The 25,583-nt window shown below is 40.7% G+C and overlaps 1 protein-coding gene across 1 annotated transcript; it reads left to right on the top strand.

The window, feature by feature from the left end:
• Nucleotides 7,363-14,658, top strand: LOC109835359 (1,2-dihydroxy-3-keto-5-methylthiopentene dioxygenase 2-like). The gene is made up of 7 exons (XM_020403338.1): nt 7,363-7,487; nt 11,543-11,654; nt 11,747-11,844; nt 12,197-12,311; nt 12,402-12,526; nt 14,255-14,325; nt 14,441-14,658. Exons 1-7 carry the CDS (start codon nt 7,470-7,472, stop codon nt 14,505-14,507), a joined length of 606 nt encoding a protein of 201 aa, XP_020258927.1. The 5' UTR covers nt 7,363-7,469; the 3' UTR covers nt 14,508-14,658.

The raw sequence follows: 25,583 nt of genomic DNA, 5'->3' as shown, positions 1-25,583 counted from the left end.
TATGCAAGCTGAAGAAGTCTCTTTACGGATTGAAGCAATCGCCGCGACAATGGTACAAGAGATTCGACGGCTTTATGATTGGCCGAGGGTATACGAGGAGCCCATATGACTCGTGTGTTTACATGCACAAGCTACAGAATGGTGAGTGTATCTATTTGCTGTTATATGTTGACGATATGCTCATAGCTTCCAGGAATACTTCAGCTATTAGAAAGTTGAAAAAGGAGCTGTCATCCGAATTTGAGATGAAGGATCTTGGAGAAGCAAAGAAGATATTGGGTATGGAGATTGAGAGAGACAGGGTGAAGGGGAGGTTGAAGTTGACACAGAGGAGTTACTTGCAGAAGATGCTGAAGAAATTCAGTTATGATGGCAATGCCAAGGCGGTGAGTACTCCATTAGCTCCCCACTTTAAGCTATCAGCTAAGATGTCACCTGTTTCAGTTGAGGACCGTGAATACATGTCCAAAGTTTCATATGCCAATGCTGTGGGTAGCTTGATGTATGCGATGGTGTGTACAAGGCCAGATTTGTCACAGGCCGTGAGCATGGTATCCAGGTACATGCACGACCCCGGGAAGGGTCATTGGGAGGCCGTGAAGTGGATTCTACGGTATATCAAAGGTACCGTGGATGTTGGTTTGGTATTTCAGAAGAATAAGAAGAACGGGCAGGATTGTATTGGTTACGTGGATTCTGATTATGCGGGGGATCTGGACAAGCACCGGTCTACTAGCGGATATGTGTTTACACTAGCAGGAGCACCGGTGTGTTGGAGATGCACACTTCAGTCTACAGTGGCTCTCTCCACTACGGAGGCAGAGTATATGGCGTTGACTGAAGCTGTGAAGGAGGCTTTGTGGTTGCAGGGATTATTGGAGAACTTGGGGATTGCACAGGAGACCCTTCGGGTATATTGTGATAGCATGTCAGCTATCTATTTGGCGAAGAACCAGGTTTATCATGCACGCACGAAGCATATCGATGTCAGATTCCATTTTGTTCGTGACATTTTGGATGAAGGAGACGTCATATTGGAGAAGATCCACACGAAGGACAACCCTGCAGATATGTTGACCAAAGTTGTTTCAGGTGTCAAGTTTGGTCATTGTTTGGAGCTTTTGAACATTCTTCGGTGTTGAGGCCTTTCGAGGCCATTGGATGAACTACGGCGTTCGGCTTGATTCCTTGGGCAAGAGGATACGTAGGCAGTCTTTACGATACAGCCGGTTTGGATTAGTTGATGGGGGTGAGATTGTTTGGACTCTCGTTCGGGTTCTCGACTTGTTGTGGATTGAGTTCGTACTGGACACAACAAGTGAGATTTTTGGTTGCTTTGGTGTCGGCTCAGTTTTGAAAAAACTTCACCGAGGTGGAGAATTGTGAACGTGGCAGACAGAGTTCACGTGAACAAAAACGTGTGGGGGCCACACGAATGCCAGCAGATGCGGATTTTATTTTGGTGAACAAATACATGGTCAGGCCCACCCGATCAATTGCTCATATATATAATAACTTGTTTCCTCCTAGGTTTTTGGGACGCAAGAGCGAAGGAGGCAGGGACGTGCAAAGTTTTTTCTGCGGCTGCGGAGAAAAACAGGTGCGAGGTCAGAAGCTTTAAGGGATTTTTGCTGCTGCTGCAAATCAAGGCTTTGTGAAGGAGAGTTCAGTGCACGGAGTTAATTGCGGCTGTTCCTTTGAGAGAGTATTTGTGTGAGGGATCTGAGAGTTTGTGTGAGGGTTTAGATTGTGTGATTGTAAACCATCTCCCCCCTCCTTGCCCCGTGGACGTAGGCTATTTGCCGAACCACGTAAAATTTGTGTTCTTGTCGTGATTTGTAATAGCTTGTAGGATCCCTCGACAGGTCAGTCCTAGAACTGATGAGAGGAAGAGCCGATATCTCACTTGGTTGAGATATCCGCTTCAGATTCTTGTTTCCTTGGTGAGACGGGAATTTTTATCGATCTAATCTCTCTTGTTGTGCGCAGCGGAAATTTCGGCAGCACTTCGGCAGCACAACAAGAGAGATTAGATCGATAAGAATTCCCGTCTCACCAAGGAAACAAGAATCTGAAGCGGATATCTCAACCAAGTGAGATATCGGCTCTTCCTCTCATCAGTTCTAGGACTGACCTGTCGAGGGATCCTACAAGCTATTACAAATCACGACAAGAACACAAATTTTACGTGGTTCGGCAAATAGCCTACGTCCACGGGGCAAGGAGGGGGAGATCTACTATTAGAGGGAGAGATACAATTGGGGTTTACAATCACTCAATCTAAACCCTTTCACAAACTCTCAGATCCCTCACACAAATACTCTCTCAAAGGAACAGCCGCAATTAACTCCGTGCACTGAACTCTCCTTCACAAAGCCTTGATTTGCAGCAGCAGCAAAAATCCCTTAAAGCTTCTGACCTCGCACCTGTTTTTCTCCGCAGCCGCAGAAAAAACTTTGCACGCCCCTGCCTCCTTCGCTCTTGCATCCCAAAAACCTAGGAGGAAACAAGTTATTATATATATGAGCAATTGATCGGGTGGGCCTGACCATGTATTTGTTCACCAAAATAAAATCCGCATCTGCTGGCATTCGTGTGGCCCCCACACGTTTTTGTTCACGTGAACTCTGTCTGCCACGTTCACATGAAGAATGTGGAATTTGCTATCAAATTCCAGGGTTTCCCTTAGCATGTTCATAGTCATGCTCAATTATTTGGTTATAAGTCTAAAATTGATAGCTAAACAAATTTAAAGAGCCAAACTAGAATGTCCATGACATTCTATCCATACAAAAATAGATGGTACATCATAAAAAAAAAATTATCAGTAATAAAATCGTTCATATGCAGATAGCTTTTCATATTAAGCTTGGTCATACTAACAGGGACATTTTTAATCCTATTTAATTAACTAGTTAACAGAAGCCTATTTAGTATTTAGCATGGTTCCCCAGCCATGAAATGCACCATCTTAAATATTTCAGCATCTCCCTTGATACAATTGAAAACTTTTCAGAAACTTTTTCTTCAAATTAATGTCATGTAGAGGCCTCTAAAAAAAACTATAGCATGCTTTCGAAAAAGTTGACATATCTATAAAATTTGCTAGCCATAAAAAGATAAGTGACAACTTACCACTGTGGGGATACTATGCGTCATTTGGCCTGATCTCTGTATTTCCATAAGTGCAATTTCAGCGGCTGATTGTTCTGCTGCTTTGCGAGTGGAAAATCCAGGCAAAGATTCATACTTGACATCATCAACGGTAACAGCTGACCTGAAAACAGGTTCACTGGAAGGACCCTCCTCAACAGTTTGATATGCTGGAGTAGGAATGCCAACTTTCTGAGCATACTCTTGCATCCGGCTCTTGAATACGTAGCAATTTCCTATGCCTGGAAATAAAATAAAAACATTTAGCTATACTTAGTATGATCTCATCCATGCAAGCAGAGAAATTTCCATAGTTCTACAAGTTCAGGTGTATAAAAGCCTAAGTATGATCTAATATAACCGTAACTTGCCGTTGGGGACTGACACAATGCGAGGTAAGATTAGGCTACAATCTGCATTCAGATATATCATTAACGCAAACCTGCACAAAAGCGTTCTCAGATGTGGGATCTCATGTTCGACTCTCATGACGAACATGATGCCTAATTATCTCATGTGATCAGGTTGTAGGCATGAGGGACGAATTTGCTAAGCAATTGTAGCCTGTTATAACAAACAATAAAAATTGTTCACTATTTCCATTAACCCACTGCACAATGAATTCTGACTTATGAGAAGTCAGGTTTTCACCTACTTAAGTGTGAAAACAATAACTATCCACACAGAGAGATGGAGAAAGTTTTGCTTCTAAAATTTTTGCAACTGGAATAGAGAGTACAGATGAGGAGTAAAGTCATGCTCACCAGGATGCTCACAAAATACAAGTTGTAAAGTTACCAATTTCAACTAAGTAACACTTTTAATTGGGGTTTTCTGATATTCGGTCCTCCAAATTATGTGTATTTTGAAACAGGTCCTAAAAAAAGAATTACGCAAATAAGTCTTCAAATTATTTTGAGTTACTTGGGTCACGTTAACAAGTCAATTAAACTAACCTCCCCGTAAGGAACCTAGGAGAGAACCTGAATCCCTTATAAACTCACAACAAAATATATCAAATTGCAAAATCACCATATTCTTGAAACCCTATTAACAAAAGATAAAAGAGTTTGTACTCGGTATAAAGAATTTACCACTAAACGAAACAGAAAGTGAGGGCAGGTTCATTGGAGAATTCTCTGCAGCTGAACGATCCAAAGGAGGAGGAATTGTGATTTCCTACGTTGAGAAATTTCTAGATTCTCGCTAGGGTTTAATTAAACCCTATATTTTTCTTTAATTTACCTTTTTTTATCACTGTGATTGCAACTGTACCCGCTACGAGATTCGGACAAGGGAAAAAAAATAAAGAGTTATTTGCACATATACCCCCTTACATCATGTGTATTGGCAGAATACCCTCCAAATCTCATTATTTGCAATGCTACCCCTCAAATCATCAATTTTGAAAAAAATACTCTCGAAGCAATTAATCATCAACTTTGATAAGCTAATTTGTAATCGCAATGTAAAAATTATAAACAAAATGGCCGAACAATTAGCCCCAAGCTGATGATTTGTTGATTTTAGGGTATTTTTTTATAAAGTTAATAAGTAGTTTTGCAATTTACTAATATTTGGAGGATATTATTGCAAATGCCCATGATTTAAAGGGTACGTATGCAAATAACCCGAAAATAAAATAGGATCGTGTTTCAATTTATCATTTTGGGTCTTTTAATATATGAGAAATGAGTAATGATTCTATTAGAACACCTCTCACTAAATTGGGTGATCTATACCATACACTAGTGGTTAGAGGGTTAGATTGAAAATTGTGACAGTTCAATCAATGGTTTAAACCACCCCACTCTTATATGAGTAGTTTTGAGGAGGGTACTTTGTAATGAAACTATACTTTATGCAACAAAATGTATCAGAACCACAGGGCCGGCCCTAGGGGCAGGCGGGAGAGGCATGCGCCTAGGGCCCCCAAAAAACAGGGGCCCCCTATGTAATTTTATATATATACATATGGAAATTGGAAAAGTAAGAGGATTTTTATGCAAAAGTGTTAGAGGCTATAAATACAAAAACGAAAAACCCTTGGTCTCTCCGATTTCCGAAGTGGCCGTCTGATCGCCGACCTCTCTTCTTCTTCTCTGATTCTCTCTGAAGTGACGTTTCTTCTTCCCGACTCCGTCCGGACCGTCTGCAGTCCGCTCCTCCGCCGTCAAACTCCACGACGCCGTCTCCGGCCACTCCCTCCACCCCTTCCACCAGCAAGGCAAACGCGACCTCGCCGCCAGCGCCTTTGCCCTTTGGAGACTCTGTCTCTGTCTGCAATCTGCGCCTCCTCTGGCCGGCGACTCCGTCAAGGTTACAAGGTATATAAGTATATTTGAATAATTGAATATTTCTATAATTCTATACAGATAACAGACTATACTTAGAATAGCATGATATCTTTGTTTCATCACTTCATGACCTAATAATACTTTTGCTTTGTTATTGATTCTATACAGCAAGATCCTACGCACATTTGCAGGCCCATCAGCTTAATAGATGTGAGTCGAGACTTAAAACAGATGCGCCAAAAAAAAACAAGTCTCAAAGACTTAGTCAAAAATACACGGAAGCCACTTCCATGTCTTAAGTCAAAACGTTGAGGTATATATGAAATTATGAATCAGACTATACTTAGTATATTTGCTGATTAGTGATTAATCAATTGAAACAAGAAACCATAATATGCATACAGGCTGTATAATCAAAGTGCGGTACCTGAACAATGAAAATCAGTAGCTAGTGATCCATACTTCAAATGATTGCATCGTGTCCCAAATAAATCTTTAAGTCCAAACTTTGTTTTTGTCTATTGAATAGGAAGAAGAGATAAAAGTGCATCTTTTAGGATTCAGGCGTGTTGATCTGAAATTTGTTTGAAGTTAAACTATTCAAATTTCAAGGTAATTTTATAACTTTATAAATTATAATATTTGTTGATCTTATGTATTTTAGTATTTGTATATAATTTTTTATGTAGGCATCCCTAAAGTTACTTGGGTGCAACACTTTATTTTTTTTAAAAAAATCTTGAATATAGGAGGGCCCCTTTAAGATTTTTGTTCAAGTTTTTGCCTAGGGCCCCTGAATGCTCAGGACCGGCCCTGCAGAACCAACAACCTTTGCAAGTAATACACTAGATTTGTATTTGAAAATATTTTTTCCCCTGCCATAGATGGATCCAACGTAACAAAGTGGGGTCGAGTAACTCTATTTTGTTGTGGATTTGCATGGACCCCACCCCTTACCAAGAAAGAAATAAAGAAAAAAAATCATCCAATTGAAATTCCAATCCTAGAAATATGTACTGGGTGATTCAACCTAAAAAAATTTAACTCGCCGTCTCCTCCTGCCTCTAGTTCTTCCTCCTCGCATCTTCCTCCTCTCATATGTCACTTCCTCCTCAAAGACTTCAATCCACATTTTTGATGTGATATTGTTTGATAAAATTGGATGGGACATGTGATCTTTCAAAGAAGGTAATGGAAATGGTGGGGACTAAAAAACATAAGATCCATCTTTTGGTGTATTTTCTTTCAAAGATGAAATTGATCTTCATCCGCGGGCCGTGAGAATGACGGGAATGACTTTTTACTGCAATGAAGTTGATAAGGAGCAAGTTGCAGAATAAAATGAGTGATGATTAGCTCAATGATCGTTTAGTGACATATTGAAAAGGATGTATTTTATAGGGTTACCAATGGTGAGACCATGTACTTTCTTCAAGGTATGAAACCCCACCGGGGATAATTATAAAATTTTAAATTATTAATTATATAGTGATACCGTTTTTTAAAAATCTTAAACCCACTATTGTTTCATGCAATAACCAAGGGAAAGATTAATGCTGATTTTCTGCAACAAATGATGCATATAATGTTTTGTTGCATTTGCAAGAGGGCAAAAAAAAAAAACATGAGCTGTTTTTGAATCCGCTATTTTCTCTTTTTGCACAAAGACAAGATAGAAGCAGATTCAATTAACCAAACGGCAAAAGATAGTATTATCCTCATGAAATCAAAAAAAGTCAAGCCCGAACTAAACCCGCTAATCTCCACAAACCCGACCCGCTTAGCTGATGTCCCGCGGCAGCAAAGTAAGCCTCACAATGAACGGCCTACAGTTGCGTCAGCCGAAGCTTCTGCGATTAAAGATTAGGTTCAGGTTAAGTAACCTAACTCCTCCGGAGTATTTGCACAACGTTGCGGCATTATTTTGGCAACCACATTAGATTCCCGATACTTCCCCTTCGTTGAGTCTCTCCTCTCCGCGTTGTCTCCAGGCTTTTGGTCTTTAGAGGGAGGAAAGAGATGGAGCACGAATTTCAGGTGGTTTTCTATTTTATTTTTTGTGATTATTTCTAATTTCTGTTAATGGGTTTTGTTAATCAAGCTCTTTGGTAGTTTTTCAGGTGATTTTTTTTTTGTTTTTATTTTTATTTTATTATCTCTGGTTTCTGTTCATGGGTTTTGTGAATCAAGCTCTTTGATGGCGATTTTGCCTTCTTCTAAGCCTTGCAGCTGTTCTGTTTGATAATTGGATAGAGCTTGCTGATTTAATTAGAAATTGGTTCGATCGATTAGATGAGAAAAAGTTTAAGGTGATCGTCTCCTTTTTATTGTTTACCTTCATGGGTATTGAAATTTGATATCTTTAAACTAAGATTCGAGTTTTGGTTCTTAATAATCATTCTTGGAGATGAGAGGCTCACTTTCCGTTGTGAAGAGGTATCAATTGATTTCGCGCTAAAAAAGATCATTTCTATCTAACTGCTTTTATTCTTCTTCCTTTTGTTTTGGGGACAAATAAAGGGAATTATGCATCCAAGTATAGTTTGGATTGTAATCTAGAAAGTTATGTTATACTAAAGGGAAGTCTATTGTATGGAAGTATTCACTTAGAAAAACTAAAGTTTCACGCTTGAACGATTTAGGTAGAAAGTCATGGCTGTTTTTTTTTTTGTTGAGGCCTTAATGAACTCCGGTTAACTTTTGTTTGTTACATTTTTTTATAAGTAATTTGAGGACATAGACACTACATTAACCCTTGTTTGTTACATTTTTTTATAAGTAATTTGAGGACATAGACACTACATTAACCCCCACCAAAAAAAAATCAATAAAGAGAAAATCAAAGCATCCTTATACGTAATTCGAGGTAGACACTACATTACCCAACACCCCCACCCCCACCCCACCCAAAAAAAACGATAAAGAGAAAATCAAAACATCCTTATTACTTATGCAGACAACGAATAGGATAAGTAAAAGTTTGTTTTTAATTTCTTATGGTATTATTTAATTTTGAACCTTGTAGGGGTTTAGTTGCAATGTATTTTTCTAATATTTGGATCTCTTTTAAGAGATAACTGCGATGCAATAATGTTGTTCCCACTGTTTTAAAAAACCTCCGCCTAGTCCGCTTAGGCGTACGCCTAGGCCTAGGCGGTACTTAGGCCGTCTAACTAGCGCCTAGCGCCTAGACGGTATTTAGGCTGCCCATCTAGATTTTATGAGCATTTAGGGGAGCATTGTCTGCTTACGTGGATTGCACCCTGTAGGTCTTGGTTGTGATTATATGTGTTGTAGCCTACACGTCCTCCAAACTCCATTAACCTCCAAATATGAACACCTCCACTACCTCCTCCGACCTTCAGCAAAACCTCATCGACCACCACTTAAATGAAGAAAGAAATCCGTCTAGACACCAGTCCGGCATCTAAGCTTTCTATAACATTGACATTCACTATCAATTATTGTAATTAATAATAAAAAAGAAAATATCTTAGGCTCTAGTATTGTTAATTATTATTTTAGCTATTTAGTATCTGAGTATGCATGATTTATTGTGGAACTAAAATTGTTATCTTTTTTTAAAAATTTATATGAATTTAATACATATTTTTATCAATTATTATAATTAAATAATTTAAAAATAATAAAACTTCTGGGCGCATGCCCAGGGGTCTAGGCGCTAGGTGCTCGCTCAAACGCCTAGTCTGCTTAATGTCATCTGTAACATTACCCAGCTCCCCTGATCTCTGTAACTACTAACAAGAAAAAAGTACTTCTTAAATATCTATTTAAGTTAGTTAACAATAGTAACTTAAACTTAAGAAGTGTAAGTTAACAGTAAACTTAAGTTTAAGTTAAACTTAAGTTTAAGCTAACAGTAAACTTAAGTTTATGTTTAAGTTAATATTAAGTTTTTTGTTGATGGTAAACTTAAGTTTAAGTAAACAGTAAACTCAAGTAAACAATATTTTAGTTAACAGTAAACTTAAGTTTAAGTTTATTGTTAACTTAAACTTAACAGTAACTTATAAGTTAATAGTAATTTGAGTTGAGAATGCGTTTTTCACTGTTGAGATGAACTTATAATTTGAGTTGAGAAGTATAAACATACAAAGAGCTATTGTAATTGGTAAACCAAGCAATTTAGTTAATAGTGTTGGTATTTTAGTATTTATGCATCTTTGATTGAGTATATATATATTTATCTTCAAGTATCATAATTAAAAAATATAAAAAAAAACGCCCAGAAACCGCTTAGACGCCCGCCTAGGCGACTAAGCGCTGGGCGTCAAGTCCGACACCTAGAAACGTCTAGCGTTTAATGTAACATTAGCCATTATTGTGCACTCGAGGTTGACTATGTTAACTTGTTATGTTTCAGTACGATGCTGCAATGTATTGGTATAAACTTTTTAATGATATGTGATGGAGGTTTAGCATTGTTTATTTCAAAGAACGTGTTTCATGGTTATCATTTTTTAGTTACATCACTTGGTGTTTTGTATAATTCTCTTAGTGTCAGGATCAGGTTTAGTTTGTTCAACCTTACTCCTTAATCTTGTAAAAGCTATTCAAGAGATAAATTAATGAAAAAGAAGTTTAACTCTTTCTTTAAAAAAAATTTAACTTGTTGAAGGCATAAAATATTAAGCTCTGTTTATGCACAAGCTATAATGAGTCAACTTCTTGTTATTTAAGATGATTTATTTTTATCTTAAAATCCACGTGTACTATTTGATACAATGATTTATTTTTATCTTAAAATCCGTGTGTACTATTTGATACATCATCTACACATAAATGGTTCCAAGTTTAAACTGCATGAGTGACCAGTGTAGATAGAATGTCAATGTGAAGGTTGCTCATTGGCAAATCAGGAGATTGGGTAATGGAAGGTGCTAGGTTTAGGAGTAGGCTCTAGTCTTTGATTAGAAAAATATTTTAAAGCAAAGTCACAGATAAGTGTATGTATTCAGGGAGCAATTTTCGTATACAACTATCATCTCAAACGACCCTACTTATTAAAACTTTTGACCTCTCTTCAAAAGTGATAACCTTGATGCGGGTTTCATTTGGGAAAGTTATATGAGATGAGTGCATTATGAATCTTCATAAACATAATGCAGGATACTGTCTTAGATGAGAAATGTGGATGGGTGCATGTTTTTGATTATAGTTGGCTAATACTCTTTACTTTTACTCAATGTAATATTGTAATTCTTATATTTATCTGATGCTTGATGGCTAGGGTCAATTTTGTTCATTTAGTTAGTAAAACGAGCAAGGGAAAACAAAGTATTGTTTGTATAACCTTTGCTTTTATACCAGCACAAGTGTCACATTACTTCAAATTTGAGATTTACTTACCACTAGCAACTTTTTCTAATCTATAATATTTTTGATCTGTCTAAAGGAAATACAAAATCTTCAATGGAAATTTCATCTTCCATAGCCCATCTCTCTTGAGAATCCGTTTTATTTTGGAAATTTATCTGTGCTTGAGAACTTAATTTCAATTCCTAGCCATAAATTTATCATTTTTCCTTTCTTTTATACTCTTTCATCAAATGGTAGTATTATGGAAAATTGCTCCTTGATTTTACGAGCCTGAACAGTGTGAACATTAAGGCAGATCATCTTAGTTCCAACTGATCTGAGATTTATGGCTATCCCCTCTCTACAATGTTCGCTACAGATTTGGTAAATTTAGAGATTAATATTAGTTGGCAATGCAATTGTCAAATATTTCATGGATCCTTGTGCTACATAGGGCAGAGAACGATGATGACCCCTAAGAAAATAGAAGATGGCTGAACACTGATCAATTAAGCCTAGGAATTTTAACGTATATGATGTATTTGCCATGTGGTGGTTATTGTTATGTTGAGGTTTCTATATCAGATAACTTAGGTAGCAAATTAATCCTCCCTCCCCCTAAAGTAGCAGCCTTCCGTTAAATAATTATCTTGAGTCAAATTACTTCTATTGTTCTTGATTAGGAATTGGGTAATTCTGGTCATGTTTATTAATAAAATGACAAATTGCTTAGAAGAGAATGCTAAAAGCCTGGAGTATTTTGTCATCTATAGGATGGCAAAGAGGGAGTTATCCAAGCTTGGTACATGGATGACAGTGATGAAGACCAGAGACTTCCTCATCACCGTGAGCCCAAGGAATTTATCCCATTGAACAAACTTTCAGGTGTGTATCTTTTATGTCTCATCAATTTTCTCATGTGTCCGTTTGAGATAAGGTTAGTGTGTTCACCTAGATAAACTGTACTCTATGGCCAGAACTTGGTGTTATTAGCTGGCGCTTGAAGGGTGGTGATAACCATGAAGATGATGAAAACCTGAAGAAAATTCGTGAAGCAAGGGGCTACACTTACGTGGTTTGTCATTCAGCTACTTTTTGATTGGGTTAATTGTGGATAGACCCCTGTATCATCACCAAATTTAACTTACTACCCCTGTAGTCTATTGTTGCAGATAGACCCCCCCTGAGTGAAAAAAATTTGACCCTTTCCTGGGGGGCTGTCTGCAACAATATATTTTCACTAGGGGGTCTATCTGCAGCAATAGAACTCTTTCAGGGGGTTCAATAGAACTACAAGTAGTAAGTTCAATTTGGCAATATCACACGGGATCTATCTGCAATTAAACTGTTTCATTCTTTTTCATAGTGTTGACAATGAGGATGACAGCTATGCGATTGCTTTACCATTCTTGATTTTAATTTCATAGGATATTTGTGAAATCTGCCCAGAAAAGATGCCAAACTACGAAGCCAAAATAAAGAGCTTTTTTGAGGAGCACCTGCACATTGATGAAGAGATCCGTTATTGCCTTGAAGGAAGTGGTAAGAATGTCCTTAATTAACATCACTGTTTGTAAAATATACTAGATTTGTATGTGATTATCTATTTATCTTTCCTTCATTTTGCAAAAGGTTACTTTGATGTGAGGGACCAAGATGACTGTTGGATCCGAGTGGCTGTGAAGAAAGGGGGTATGATTGTGCTACCTGCTGGTATTTATCATAGGTTTACTCTGGACACAGATAACTACATCAAGGTATTTATCCTTGCTTATCTCTCCTACAATTTCACTACGTATTGAAGAAAAATAACATGTGTTATGCATGCTACCATGACACCATTTATTACATTTTTAGAGGCCCATTATAACAAATACTCAGTCTACCAACTACTTTATGAGTTGCAAGTAACCCCTCAAATTAATATAAACAAATGCACAATTAAAACTGCAGCAATCATCCTCCTTGCAGAATTATGTTTGCCTTGTTTCAGATTTCAACTAACATTCAATATACAAATTAATAGCCCGGCTAAACAGCCAATAGCCACCAACTCTTGATTCAATGATACAGAAGGGACCGGGATATTGGAGGTGCTGGGTTCAAGACCAAGCTTTGGACTCGCAAAAAGTAGCCCACAAAGATACAATACTTCTTTTTTGTATAACCAAAATGGTTTATTTGGTATATGACAAGGTTGATTTAACCGGGCTTGTTTCCAACTTTGATTCTGAGTTTCGGCCCTTAAGGCTTGGAACTAATAAGCTCAGCTGCTGGATTTCTGTATGATAATCTATACTTGTGAAAGTTTTTGGAGGTGGTTGTCAGATGATGTCTGCCTTCATGTGTAGAATGATTCAGAAAGGATCTTAGTAGTCAAACGCTAGCTTGGTGAGTCTATGAAACAGACTGTTTGTGGAGCATAACAAATTAAGTAATACCTGTTGCAATCCATGTCTGTGTCTAATATCCTTTTATCTATGTTCTTTGCCTTGAAAATAAATTTTCCTAGAATCAGATCATGATTCATTAGTACCATTGTCGTCCAGAATGTTTAAGCTGAAGCTGTTTGATTATTAAATATTCTCGTTCAAATCACTGCTTTGATCTTAGGCTCTTATTCCAGACCCATTCACTTCCCATGGTTGTTTTATTTAGAAATTTTGCATGAAGTCAAATGTTGGGGGAGTAATAGGGTCTCTTTAAGAGTTGTGGCCCTTAAACTGAGTCTGGAAATCAAATTTACCCAAATGTGTAATAATATGTTACTCGTTCTAACTCATTTGATACTCATGCATGAATCGCTGAAGGTAAGTTCCACAACAAAACTATCAAGAACTTTGGCGTATTTTATACAAACAATTGTTGTTGTTGTTTTTTTTTTTGGTGGTGGTGGTGGGGGCGGGGCGGGGGGCGGTGTTGTTTAGAGAAGCACTGCCCCATGAAATTTTTTACACTAAACTACCATGCATGATGGCAATTAGGGTAAGTTGTTATGTGCTTTGCAGGTAACGTATTTTGGACAATCTTGCCATTATGTAATCTATATTTCTTCTATATTACCCTTACGAACTTTGTTGCGTGATAGTTATTAGTTGAGGTAGTTTTTAGCCTTTCTATCCAAGGGGTTTAACACCGGTAGAAGCAGTTTCCTATATAGTTAATGCTATTTCTCTGCAGTTTTAAAAGTTCATGGTAGTTTTCTCCAATAAAGAGTGTTATGATTGTTTTGTGCAAAACTCCTGAAGTTCGTAGTACTTTATTGAGATCTACCTTAATTCCCATCGACAAGTTGACTGGAAAAGCTTGTATGATTATCTGTGGAGCTTCCTTAAGAGTAGTCGCTGGCGACATTTTTTGCATGTGAAAAATCGCTGGGAGATGATGATGACAATAACTTCACTGATAATGCATGTATCATTGAGCATTGGAGTGCATATTCCTATTGAATATGGAAGTCTTGACAAATTACGCCATTTGTGCAGGCACTTCGCCTTTTTGTGGGCGAGCCAGTGTGGACTCCCTATAACCGTCCCCATGATCATCTTCCTGCAAGGTAAAACCAAATTTCTCTACATTCTTTGAGCTATTATATACTTTATCTTTACAGCTTTAAACTGGTTTTTCTTGGTATAATACTCTGTTTTTTTAATACGGTTTGTATATCGCAGGAAGGAGTACATTGATGCTTTTGTGAAGAAGGAAGAAGCTGGCAATCCTGCCATTACAGCTCATTGAAGTACTAAGTAGACTGTATTGCTGGGGGGAAAAAATGTTCATGGTTTTGTGATACTTGCTTATAATTTCCGTGTAATGTGATGTGAGATGATGTTCCTAAAATAAAAGTACTCTTGTCTATATTTCTGGTCACTGATGTTTGCCTTGTTTACCAGTGAGACTTGCTGTTGGTGGATATTGCTGTAGTACCCACCTTTCCCCTTATGATTCAGTCTGTTATTTGCCTGAAGTATGGGTTCGTTAAGATTCGAGTGATCTATTTCGAGGTATCTACTGTTAGTTTTAAAAAAAAATTCAGAGAATTTGTTAAAATAGAAATATGGATGCATAGAGAAGAAGGCCGAAGTGCAATGGGGGTGAGAATAGGGTCCGATTGGATGAGGAGGAAGAAGCATTGGAAGTAACACGTATATTAAAGTATATTAAAGAAGTAACTTCTCAACTAATGAAGTAGGGAATAACAGAACTAATGAAGTAGGGAATAGCGGAAGTAATACCTTTTTAATTTGTTTTGTATAGTTTTTGATGCAGTGGAAATAGAACTTCTTCCACTTCATTCATTTTCTTTGTTTGGATAGCAATTGAAAATATTATTAGGAAGTAATTAATATTTCTTACCTCCGTGATTATTTTTGTTTAGAATGTCACTAGTGCGCACCCCACGGCTTCCATTTTTTTATTTTTGCTACAGTAACTCAGCTTTTAAATATAATTTTTGTAAATACCACAGTAATATTTTTAAATGCTACAGTGTCCCGTCTGAGCTATAGTAACAATGTTACAGTATGTTCTTAAACGCTACCGTTACCGCATGTGCTGCAGTAATAATGCTACAGTGATTTATTGTATCGTGAATTTCGCTGCTTGGATCTTCTACCTGTGCTACAGTAACAAATGCTACAGTATTTACTGTGGTATTTACTGCGGTATTTACTATGGTATGGATAGTGAATCTTGGGTCCTCCCATTATTATAGAGGAACAGATTGAGGTAGAAGATGCAGTAGGCACATACACCTTGGAAAGGTAAACTCCCTTTCTCACCTTCAACTATTCCCTGTGAAATACGAATATTTCTAAAGAGTTGTCTATTCGATGATCAAAACTTTTATCACAAAATGCCTACAATTTGTTTATAAATAGAAATTTGGTGATAGCTCATTGTAAATTTTGTATTGCTATAGACGTCGAGGCGGAAGGAGGTGATTAGTAACTTGAGACCGAAAAACACGTATCTTACTCAATCACTTTGGAGATCTGACGCCTAACCTTAAAAAAATAAACAAATTATTGCTTCTAATTCGAAGATGGGAGCCAATATGTGTCTTGTACCAATGATAACAAAAATTTCTTCAAGCTGATAAAAAAAAGGAGCCTCAGGACTTGTTTGACAATTCAGCTCAAGTTTTTTCTTTATTATATAAATAAACTTTCACGGAGAAGGGATGATTTAAAAAAAAAGAAAAATAGAAAAAGAAAACCTAAGTTGTTCATAAAAATAACACAGGCTATTGACATATGACACCAGAATCAAGATTTTAGCGTGCTGACGAATTGTCTCGCTTCACAAACAGAAATCTATATATATTTTTTTCAATAGTAATAAAATGCTTGACAATTAAATGTAGAATTGGCAGGAAAAATTCGGTTTCAGCAGAATTGGGTGGCGGTCGACCGGCCCGGTCGACCGCATTCGTGCACGAGGCTTACTGGGCTTCGGTGGTGGTGGCGGTCGACCGGCGCGGTCGACCGAATCTATGGGCGGTCGACCGTGTCGGTCGACCGACGGTTCTCTGGACATTGGGTTTGCTGCTGGATGAAGGGCGGTCGACCGGCCCGGTCGACCGCGATGGATCGCGGTCGACCGTGCCGGTCGACCGCCGCTGCGGGTTTCGGTTGGGTTCTGTTTCCAGACCCGTTTCGTTTGTAAGTTGTATATAAACCCTAAACTCGTTTCTAGGGTTAAGCTTTGGGTAACCCTAGTTTGTTCCTCTTGATTTCTAATAGTGAAAACTCCCCCCTCCTTGCCCCGTGGACGTAGGCATCTTGCCGAACCACGTAAAACTGGTGTTTGGTTGTTTGTGCTGTTGATTTTGGTTGGTTGTTTATCTTTCTTGGCGATTGTTTTGGTTTCTCGAGGCACAACAATTGGTATCAGAGCTCCGGGCTACGCTTGGGCTATTTTGGAGGAGTAGATCGCTTTGGAAGTTCATCTAGGGCTTCGTTTGGTGATAAAGGTGGGATCTTTTCAGTAAAAATCTCGTCTTTTTCAATTTGGATCTATTTCTCGTTTGTTTCCGCATTGGTTTGGTGGTGCTTTGAGATATATGGCTGAAAAAGATAAAAGTGGGGAGGGTTCTTCTGGTGTGAAGGCCGTCCAAAGTTTGAATATACATTCTATGAAAATAGATGTGGAAAAATTCAACGGCACAAATAATTTTGGACTTTGGAGATGTGAAGTCATGGATGCGTTAAATGCGCAAAATTTGGAAGATACGTTGGAGTTGGACGGGAAACCGGACAACATGGATGAAAAGGTTTGGAATAAGATGAATAGAACGGCGTGTGGTGTGATTAGGTCTTGCCTTACCCAAGACCTTAAATATGATGTGATGAATGAAACTTCGGCAAAGAAGATTTGGGAGGTCCTAGAGGGCAAATATTTGACGAAGAGCATCGAAAATCGTTTGCATTTGAAGAGGAGGCTTTATCGCTTCCAATTGAAGAAGGGGACATCCATTAGTGATCACATGAACCACTACACGAAGCTACTTGCAGATTTGGCGAATGTAGATGTCAAGGTTGAAGACGAGGACAAGGCATTGTTGTTATTGAGTTCCTTGCCCGACGAGGAATATGAGACCTTCGTTCTCACTCTTATTAATGGAAAGGCATCACTTTCATATAGTGAGGTCACCGCAGCCCTTGTGAATTATCAACTTCGAAAGAAGGACAAGGAGACTTCCATCGAGCCGGTTGCTGGTGCATTGGTTGCAAGAGCTAGAAGTCCAAACCGTGGAAGAAGGTCGCAGTCTAGAATGGGGCATCCTGCAGTTGGTAAGAATCAGTGTGCCTTTTGTAGAGAGGATGGATATTGGAAAGCCGAATGTCCAAAATTGCAAGCTGTGAAGAATAAAGGGAAAGCTATTCAAGCTTCAGAGGTGAATATTGCCAAGGCTAGTGGCGATGTTTCAGATTCAGATTCTTCGGGCTATTCGTGCCCAGCTCTTCCGTCAGTTGATGTTGCCGACTCCACCGAGTGGATGTTGGATTCTGGTGCTACTTACCACATATGCCCTAGAAGGGATTGGTTCTCCAGCTTTCAGGAGTTGGAAAGAGGGGATGCTGTTCTCATGGGTAATGATCACAGATGCCCTATTGGTGGTATTGGTACCGTTCGGATTCGGATGAGTGACGGGATGATCCGGGAGTTGGCTGATGTGAGGTTCGTTCCTCAACTGAGGAAGAACATCATTTCACTTGGGGTATTGGAGGCATCAGGCTATAGGGTGACCTTGGCGGATTCTCGCTTGAAGGTCACATCGGGGTCCATGATTGTGATGAAGGGAGTCAGGCGGAGTAACTTGTATTATCTACTTGGGAGCACGGTAGTTGATAGGGCGCTGACTACTTCTATGGCTAGACTGTGGCATTGTTTGGTGCTGGGATATATTGTTGGTTATACCGTGCACAGATTGTTGAGGAGTGCTATGACCTGCAGATTGAAGTCCTGTGAGCACATTGGTATGAGCGAGAAGACCGAGGTGGAGTTCAGCACTTCTATCCATCGATCGAGAGGTCTTATTGGAGGTGTTCAGTCAGGCATTGGGGGGCTTTCCGAGGAGGCATCATCGGGAGGTAATCGTTATTTTGTTTCCTATGTTGGGGATTGTACTAGGCATATTTGGGTTGCAACCAAGTCACGTTGGTATAAAGCCCTAGTAGTCCGCAATAGTTGGAGGAGGTGTATGGGCAGAAAGGTTACCAGTCGTACTTATTCTAGTAGGAGTCCTTTCTTGCATTGGTGCCGAGCTCACGGCAGTTGGAGACACTTCAGAGGGAAGGAGACAGTGGGACGACGTGATGAGATGGCGGATTTAGTGAGCCGTTCCTTTCTGGAGGAGGATCGGTATTGGTTGTCGAGCAGTGGATCTGGTATTCAGGCTTCGACAGGTTTGGGTCATCTTATGTGGTTGCCGACTGCTGCGTGTAGAGTTGTTAGATCTGGTGGAGCCGTTTCAGATTTTGGTTGGCGTCGGATATTTGGCTACCCAGCACTTGGTCACATCGTTGATGTGAGATTGGATCCGATTGCGCATTTGGGATTCAGGAGTTCATTTTCTGGGGGTGGAGATCCCACCTCGAGTCTCCTTTCCTTCTTTGTTCGGGGAATAGAATATAAAATTCTTCCTTCCCCATACCAATCCTTTTCGAAGAATTCAGGATTCATCCTAGGAAGTTTATCCCGAATCCTAAGCAGGGATAAGTCTGCGCCTAACACGCGCTGCCGGTTTAGTCTTTTTTCTGCACAAAAAGACACCAGAGTTCGATTCTGGGGTATTCTATCCTGAAACCTAAGCAAGGATAAGTCTGCGCCTGACACGCGCTGCCGGTCAGTTCTTAACCGTTTAAAAAGAACACCCGTTCACATATTCAACATTGTGACAGGTTGTTATTAATAACACCAAAATCCATGCCTTACACGCATGGGGAATTTCATCCTGAATCCTAAGAAAGGATATGCCGACGCCTAACACGCGTCGCCGGTTTAGTCTTTCCCCGTAGAAAAAGACACCAGAGTTCGATTCTGGGGTATTTTATCCCGAAGCCTAAGGAGGGATAAGTCAACGTTTAATACACGTTGCTGGGTAGCCTATTCCCATGACAACGGCGAAGTCTATGTATTCAAAGTCATAGCAACAAGTCTTAGAGGATTCAGTCTCTAAGCACAACGTTACATGCGGAACGGATTTAGACAATTCGCATGCTAGCCCGACTCAAACGGTAGTCGGTAAAGGCTAATCAAATCCGTTAAAGGCTTGGGGTTAGCCAAAAATCCTAAAGTCAACGCCTAACACGCGTCGCCGGGTAGTCTATTCCCGTGAGAAAGACGAAGTCTACGTATTCGAAGTCGTAGCATCAAGTCTAAGGGAGTTCATTCCTTTAGCACAACGTCACATGCGGAACGGACTTAAGACAATCCGCATGTAAGCCCGATTCAAACGGTAATCGGTAAGAGCACGTCAAATCCGTTGAAGGCTGAGGATTTGCCAAAAATCCTAAGTCAACGTCTGATACACGTTGCTGTTTAGTCTTTTCACAGGAGAAAGACGAAGTCTACGTATTCAATATCGTAGCACTAAGAGCGTTAACTCTCTTAGCACAACGTTACATGCGGAACGGATTTAGACAATCCGCATGTAAGCCCGATTCAAACGGTAATCGGTAAAAGTATGTCAAATCCGTTGAAGGCTGAGGATTTGCCAAAAATCCTAAGTCAACGTCTCATACACGTTGCTGTTTAGTCTTTTCACAGGAGAAAGACGAAGTCTACGTATTCAATATCGTAGCACTAAAAGGGTTAACTCTTTTAGCTTAACGTCACATGCGGAACGGACTTGAACAATCCGCATGCTAGCCCGACTCAAACGGTAGTCGGTAAAGGCTCATCAAACCCGTTAATGGCTGAGGGTTTGCCAAAAATCCTATAAACATGAGGGTCACTGACGCATCAGCTTCATTAGTTGGTCTCGTGACTTGAGCATCCAGCGACATTCAAAACCCTAAGGTTAACGCCGGACAACGCGTAACCTTAGGTCAACGCCAGTCAACGCGTTGCAAGCAAAAAAATTCAACGTTCAAAACCCTACGGTCAACGCCGGACAACGCGTAACCCTAGGTCAACGCCTATCAATGCGTTGCAATGAAAAAATCTCACTCCGAAAAGTATACGAGTATAAACTGCTTCTTAATACTCCAATAAGGTATATGAGTATAAACTATTCCCTATTTTTGGTTTGAGAAGTTCCTGGAGGATATGTTTTTATAAATATTCTTAAGGATAACTCAACAACACTACGCCGGACAACGCGTTGCAAATAAAGACTCGACGCCAACAATCGATGTTTAGCTAAAAGATCAGGAATCAACTCCAAGTTTAAAATTCCGACAACGGTCAGACAATAAATGCAGCACCGGAACTCTTACAGATATTCGACAAAGCACCGAATAACCTGGAAGATTGAAGGAATCAAGAACGGAGATCATTCCAAAGGTCCCGTTACACCGACTAAAGGTGGGGACGATCATATCCAAAGTATTCCAGACTCTTCTATAAAAGAACGAGACTGAAATACTTTGGAGGGGGTATCTGTAGGCATATAAAATTGCTTATAGGTCCCTTAGCACAGTTCGGCATAAACCGACGAACCAACGAGGCGACGAGATCGACGAATCGCACGCAAGCGACGGAATGCATCCATACGCGTTTGGAATCAAGCCAAGTGTCAAAGAATCAACGAGTCATCTAACCGAGAACAGACTCAGACGAATCACGATCGAATCAAGATCAGTTTCGGACTCGAACTCAGAAGTGGATTTACTGTCAAATCAGGAATCAGACTTACTGCCAAATCAGATCAACAAATCAGATCAACCAAATCACGGACAGAACCGGAAAACGAACACAAAAAACTCGGAAAACCCACCACCTAGAGGGGCTCGGCCGAAACCGAGCCACCGCCCAGAGCCGAGCCACCCTGAGGTGGCCGACCCAGATCTGTGCCTAGGCACAGATCTGGGTGCCTATAAATAGGAGAGGGGGTGTTCATTTTCAGAGGGCCGAGCCACCTCAAGGTGGCTCGGCAAAGGCCGAGCCACCTCAGGGTGGCTCGGCCCAGAGCCGAGCCACCCTGAGGTGGCCGACCCAGATCTGTGCCTAGGCACAGATCTGGGTGCCTATAAATAGGAGAGGGGGTGTTCATTTTCAGAGGTCGAACTTTTAAGAGCCGAAACTCTGCCGGCTTGAAGAGTGAACTCGGAGCTTTGAAGACCTGAAGACTTGCACATTCGGATCTGATCCTCGGCGAGCATCCACGTCAGAAAAGGCAGGATTTCGAGAGGAAGAAAGAACAGATCTGAGATCTACACGAGATCACACTCCAGATCTAAGCTTGGTCTTAGATCTCGAGATCCGAGCGATTATTCCCTTGGTGGACTAATCCCTCCCGGCTATTATTCCCTTCGTGGAATAATACCCATATAATCGTGTAGATCCGACCGGATCTAGATCGCGCGGTGGTCCACGGATTAACCCCGGCGCAGGCAAAGAACCCACCAAAACGAGCTAATTTTTACTTTTTTTCTTTGATTTAGTTGTAACCGGATCTATAAAAGACCGGATCTTTGTAATCCAAGATGACAATTATTTCAATGAAGAAAACAGTTTTCCCCGCGAACAGATATCACTAGGCTGATATGGGACCACGCATTTCTTTAACCAGATAGCGAGGTAACCGGCAAGAAGGGTCATCGGTCGAATCGACGCGGTCGCATGCCACAAGAACGATTTAAACTTGGTCCCTGTAGGAAAACCACTCTCAGGACTGCTAGTGGTATAGGAATGAGCACCAACCTTCTTCAGTAGACTATTAACCCCTGAAGGAGTGAGTGGTGCCAACTCACAAATAGCCTCGCCAGCTATTAACCCCTGAAGGAGTGAGTGGTGCCAACTCACAAATAGCCTCGCCAGAATTGCTCTCTAGATTCTTGAACAAATAAGACGCAAACTGCTTCTGGCTCACATGGGATTTAGCCCTCTTCGCTAAAGGTTCAGACTGCGCCAAAGCGATATGATAGTAACATGTGAGGTCCCACAAAATCTCGTAGCGGTCGGGCATGCGATCCTTCAGCTGACTTAATTCTTGGTTGGAGGGAAAATATTCCTGATATAGCATCTGTCCCATGGGCAAACCAGAAATCCTGTGCATCTCATGGAGGGCCAAGCCCAACTCCCCTTGCCGGGTCAGAAAAGTGTTCAAATCCGGGTTATAGAGCTCGCACAAAGCGAAGAAATGCTTCGCGCTAACACGCAAACCATACATGGTGGCACGAACGGCTGCATACAGACCACAAGTGTGAAACTCCTCACTCTATCGGCTCAAGACGTACTTCGTCATGCGAATCCACCAAAGCTTGTCCAAAGAATGGACCCAACCATAAAATCTGTGACGTGTCGCAGGCATCTCCCGTCCTAAAGCAGCGAGGCGATTCTTCAAAGTAGAAGCAGAGGCAAGAAGCTCGTTACGCGGCGGTGCATCCAACCCCAATACTCCAGGATGCAATCCAGTGATATGACTCCTGCTCGAACCAGGAGCTGCCTGATGAGTGATGTAGCCGCAGTGAACGCTCTCATGCTCCTCCGTCAAGCGCCACGACATCTCCCGTGTCACAGCCTGACGCCTGAGCTCAGTCAACGAACGATGCCGAGGAATCTTCGGCAAATATATGAAACCACTGCCAGTTTTATGAAGCCACTGCTCGGCATCAATAAACACTGCATCCGAATCTCTGGCAGAGTCGCCAAATAAAAAGTCGGTCTTCCTGAGAGGCTGAATAGAACTGGCATCCTTCACGAAAGGCGCATCTGTAATCAACTGTCGAAGAGCTCGATGTCCACCTTCCTTCACCACTTGGGCAACCTCTGTCGACGTGCCCGAAGCAAACTGAGGAGTGACTGGGATAGGGGAAAAATCGTCGGAAGTCGAATAATACTCGCCACGACGCCCGTATACTGCATGAGATGAGAACGCTCCAGAAGGATATCCCACTGGAAATAAACAGTTAAACATTTGTTAGTCTCAATTATAAAAGGAAATTGAACTCATCCTACGAACGGGTAAGATAGAGTCACTGCCTTATAAAAGGTGAGACGATTTGGCCACATTATGTACTTATAAGGTAAGATATATCAAAAAAATATCCCTGCCTTATAAAGCACAATGCAGCGTCAAAACGCCCCTTTATTGATTTTGAGATATGGTTTTGACCAAGCAAAACCCATCTTTAAAGCGTCGATCCTCACCAAGGAGAATCAAGGCTCTTCCCGATCGCCTCACCAAGGAGAACAAAATGGGGATAAAAAGGACCAATTTGCAAATTTCGAAGAAAAAATGGACTAATTTGTAAATTTCCAAAAATAGCTCACCAGCATAAGAGGGAGGCGCGCCATCAGCCGACGCGGTAGAGGATTGACCTCTCGCAATACGAGACATAGAGACCTGCAAAATAAATTAAGGTCAGTCAAAGATCCAAAGGAAGACTAGATCTAATGCAACTATGAAGTTTTGAGGGAGAAAGGATGCTCGAGGGAAGAGAAAAGTAAAAAAAAGGTTAAGAGGGGGAGCCGGCCCTAATGAGGAGAAAAAGACCCTCTTTTATAATGTTGAACCAAGCCTAGTTGAACCGGACCAGACCAAGTTGAACCGGACCAGACCTGATTTGAACCAGAATTCAAATTGAAGCTGAATCGAGCATCCAAAAAACTTCAAATCGACCGAGGGTTCAGTCCTTGGTTTATTCTTGCCTCTCCCACATATTCGGAAGGATCAGAAGATTTTTTTGAGCCTAATTACTGCCTTTTTGGCTCATTATCAAGCCGGTTCAGCTCATTCGGGCACAGAAATTACTCCAATAAGGTATATGAGTATAAACTGTTCCCTATTTTTGGTTGAGAAGTTCCTGAAGAATGTTTTTATAAATATTCTTAAGGATAACTCAACAACATTACGCCGGACAACGCGTCGCAAACAAAGACTCAACGTCAACATTCGAGAGTCAGTTCTATGTTGAACCAACAAACATGAGCTAAAGATCATAAAATCAGGAATCGACTTCAAATTCGAAATTCCAACGACGGTCAGACAATAAATGCAGCACCGAAAACCTCACAGACATTCGAAAAAGCACCGAATAGCCTGAAGGATTGAAGGGATCAAGATCAAAAGTCATTCCGAAGTCCCGTCATACCGACTGAAGGTTGGGATAATCATATCCAAAGTATTCCAGACTCTTCTATAAGAAAACGAGGCTAAAATACTTTGGAGGGGGTATCTGTAGGCGTATAAAATTGCTTATAGATCCCTTAGCACGGCTCAGCACAAACCGACGAACCAACGAGGCGACGAGGTTAACAAATCGCACGCAAACAACGGAATAGATCCACTCGCGTGCGGAATCAAGCTAACGGGTTGAAGAGTCAACGAGTCATCCAACAAAGGGTAGACTCGGACGAATCACGATCGAATCAAGATCAGTTTCGGACTCGAACTCAGGAGTAGATTTACTGCCAAATCAGGAATCTGATTTACTGCCAAATCAGATCAACAAATCAGAGTCTAAGTCAACCGAATCACGGACAGAACCGAAGAACGGATACAACGACAAAACGACGAAACCCAATGCCTAAGGTGGGTTCGGCCCAGAGCCGGCCACCTATAGGTGGCCGGCCCAGTTCTGTGCCCGGGCACAGTGAAGAGAGGCTATAAATAGGAGGGGTGGTTCATTTGTTCGGAGGTTGGAACTTTGAGAGCCGAAACTCTGCCGAATTGAGAATTAAGCTTGGAGTTTTGAAGACTTGAGGACTTGAACATTCAGATCTGGTTCTCAGCGAGCATCCACGTCACAAAAGGCAGGAGTTCGAGAGAGAGAAAGATCAGATCTGAGATCTACACGAGATCATACTCCGGATCAAAGCTTGGCCTTTGATCCCGAGAACTAAGGGCGATTATTTCCTTGGTGAATTAATCGCCCCCGGCTATTATTTCCTTCGCGAAATAATACCCGTCAAATCGTGTAGATCCGACCGGATCTAGATCGCGCGGTGGTCCACGGATTAACCCCGGCGTTGGCAAAGAACCCACACAAGCGAGCGACCGCAAAACAGGAGCTCGTGATTCGTTCGGAAGGAAAGTTGTAATCTTTTTCTTTTTCTTTGATTTCGTTGTAACCGGATCTAAAAAGACCGGATCTTTTGTAACCAAAAAGCAATTACTTGAGATAACAATGAATTCAATGAAGG

Source organism: Asparagus officinalis, chromosome 3 (genome assembly GCF_001876935.1).
Source record: "Asparagus officinalis chromosome 3, Aspof.V1, whole genome shotgun sequence".
Classification (NCBI taxonomy): domain Eukaryota; kingdom Viridiplantae; phylum Streptophyta; class Magnoliopsida; order Asparagales; family Asparagaceae; genus Asparagus; species Asparagus officinalis.
Note: the sequence above shows the minus strand (reverse complement) of the source record. Positions and strands in the feature narration are given on the sequence as shown.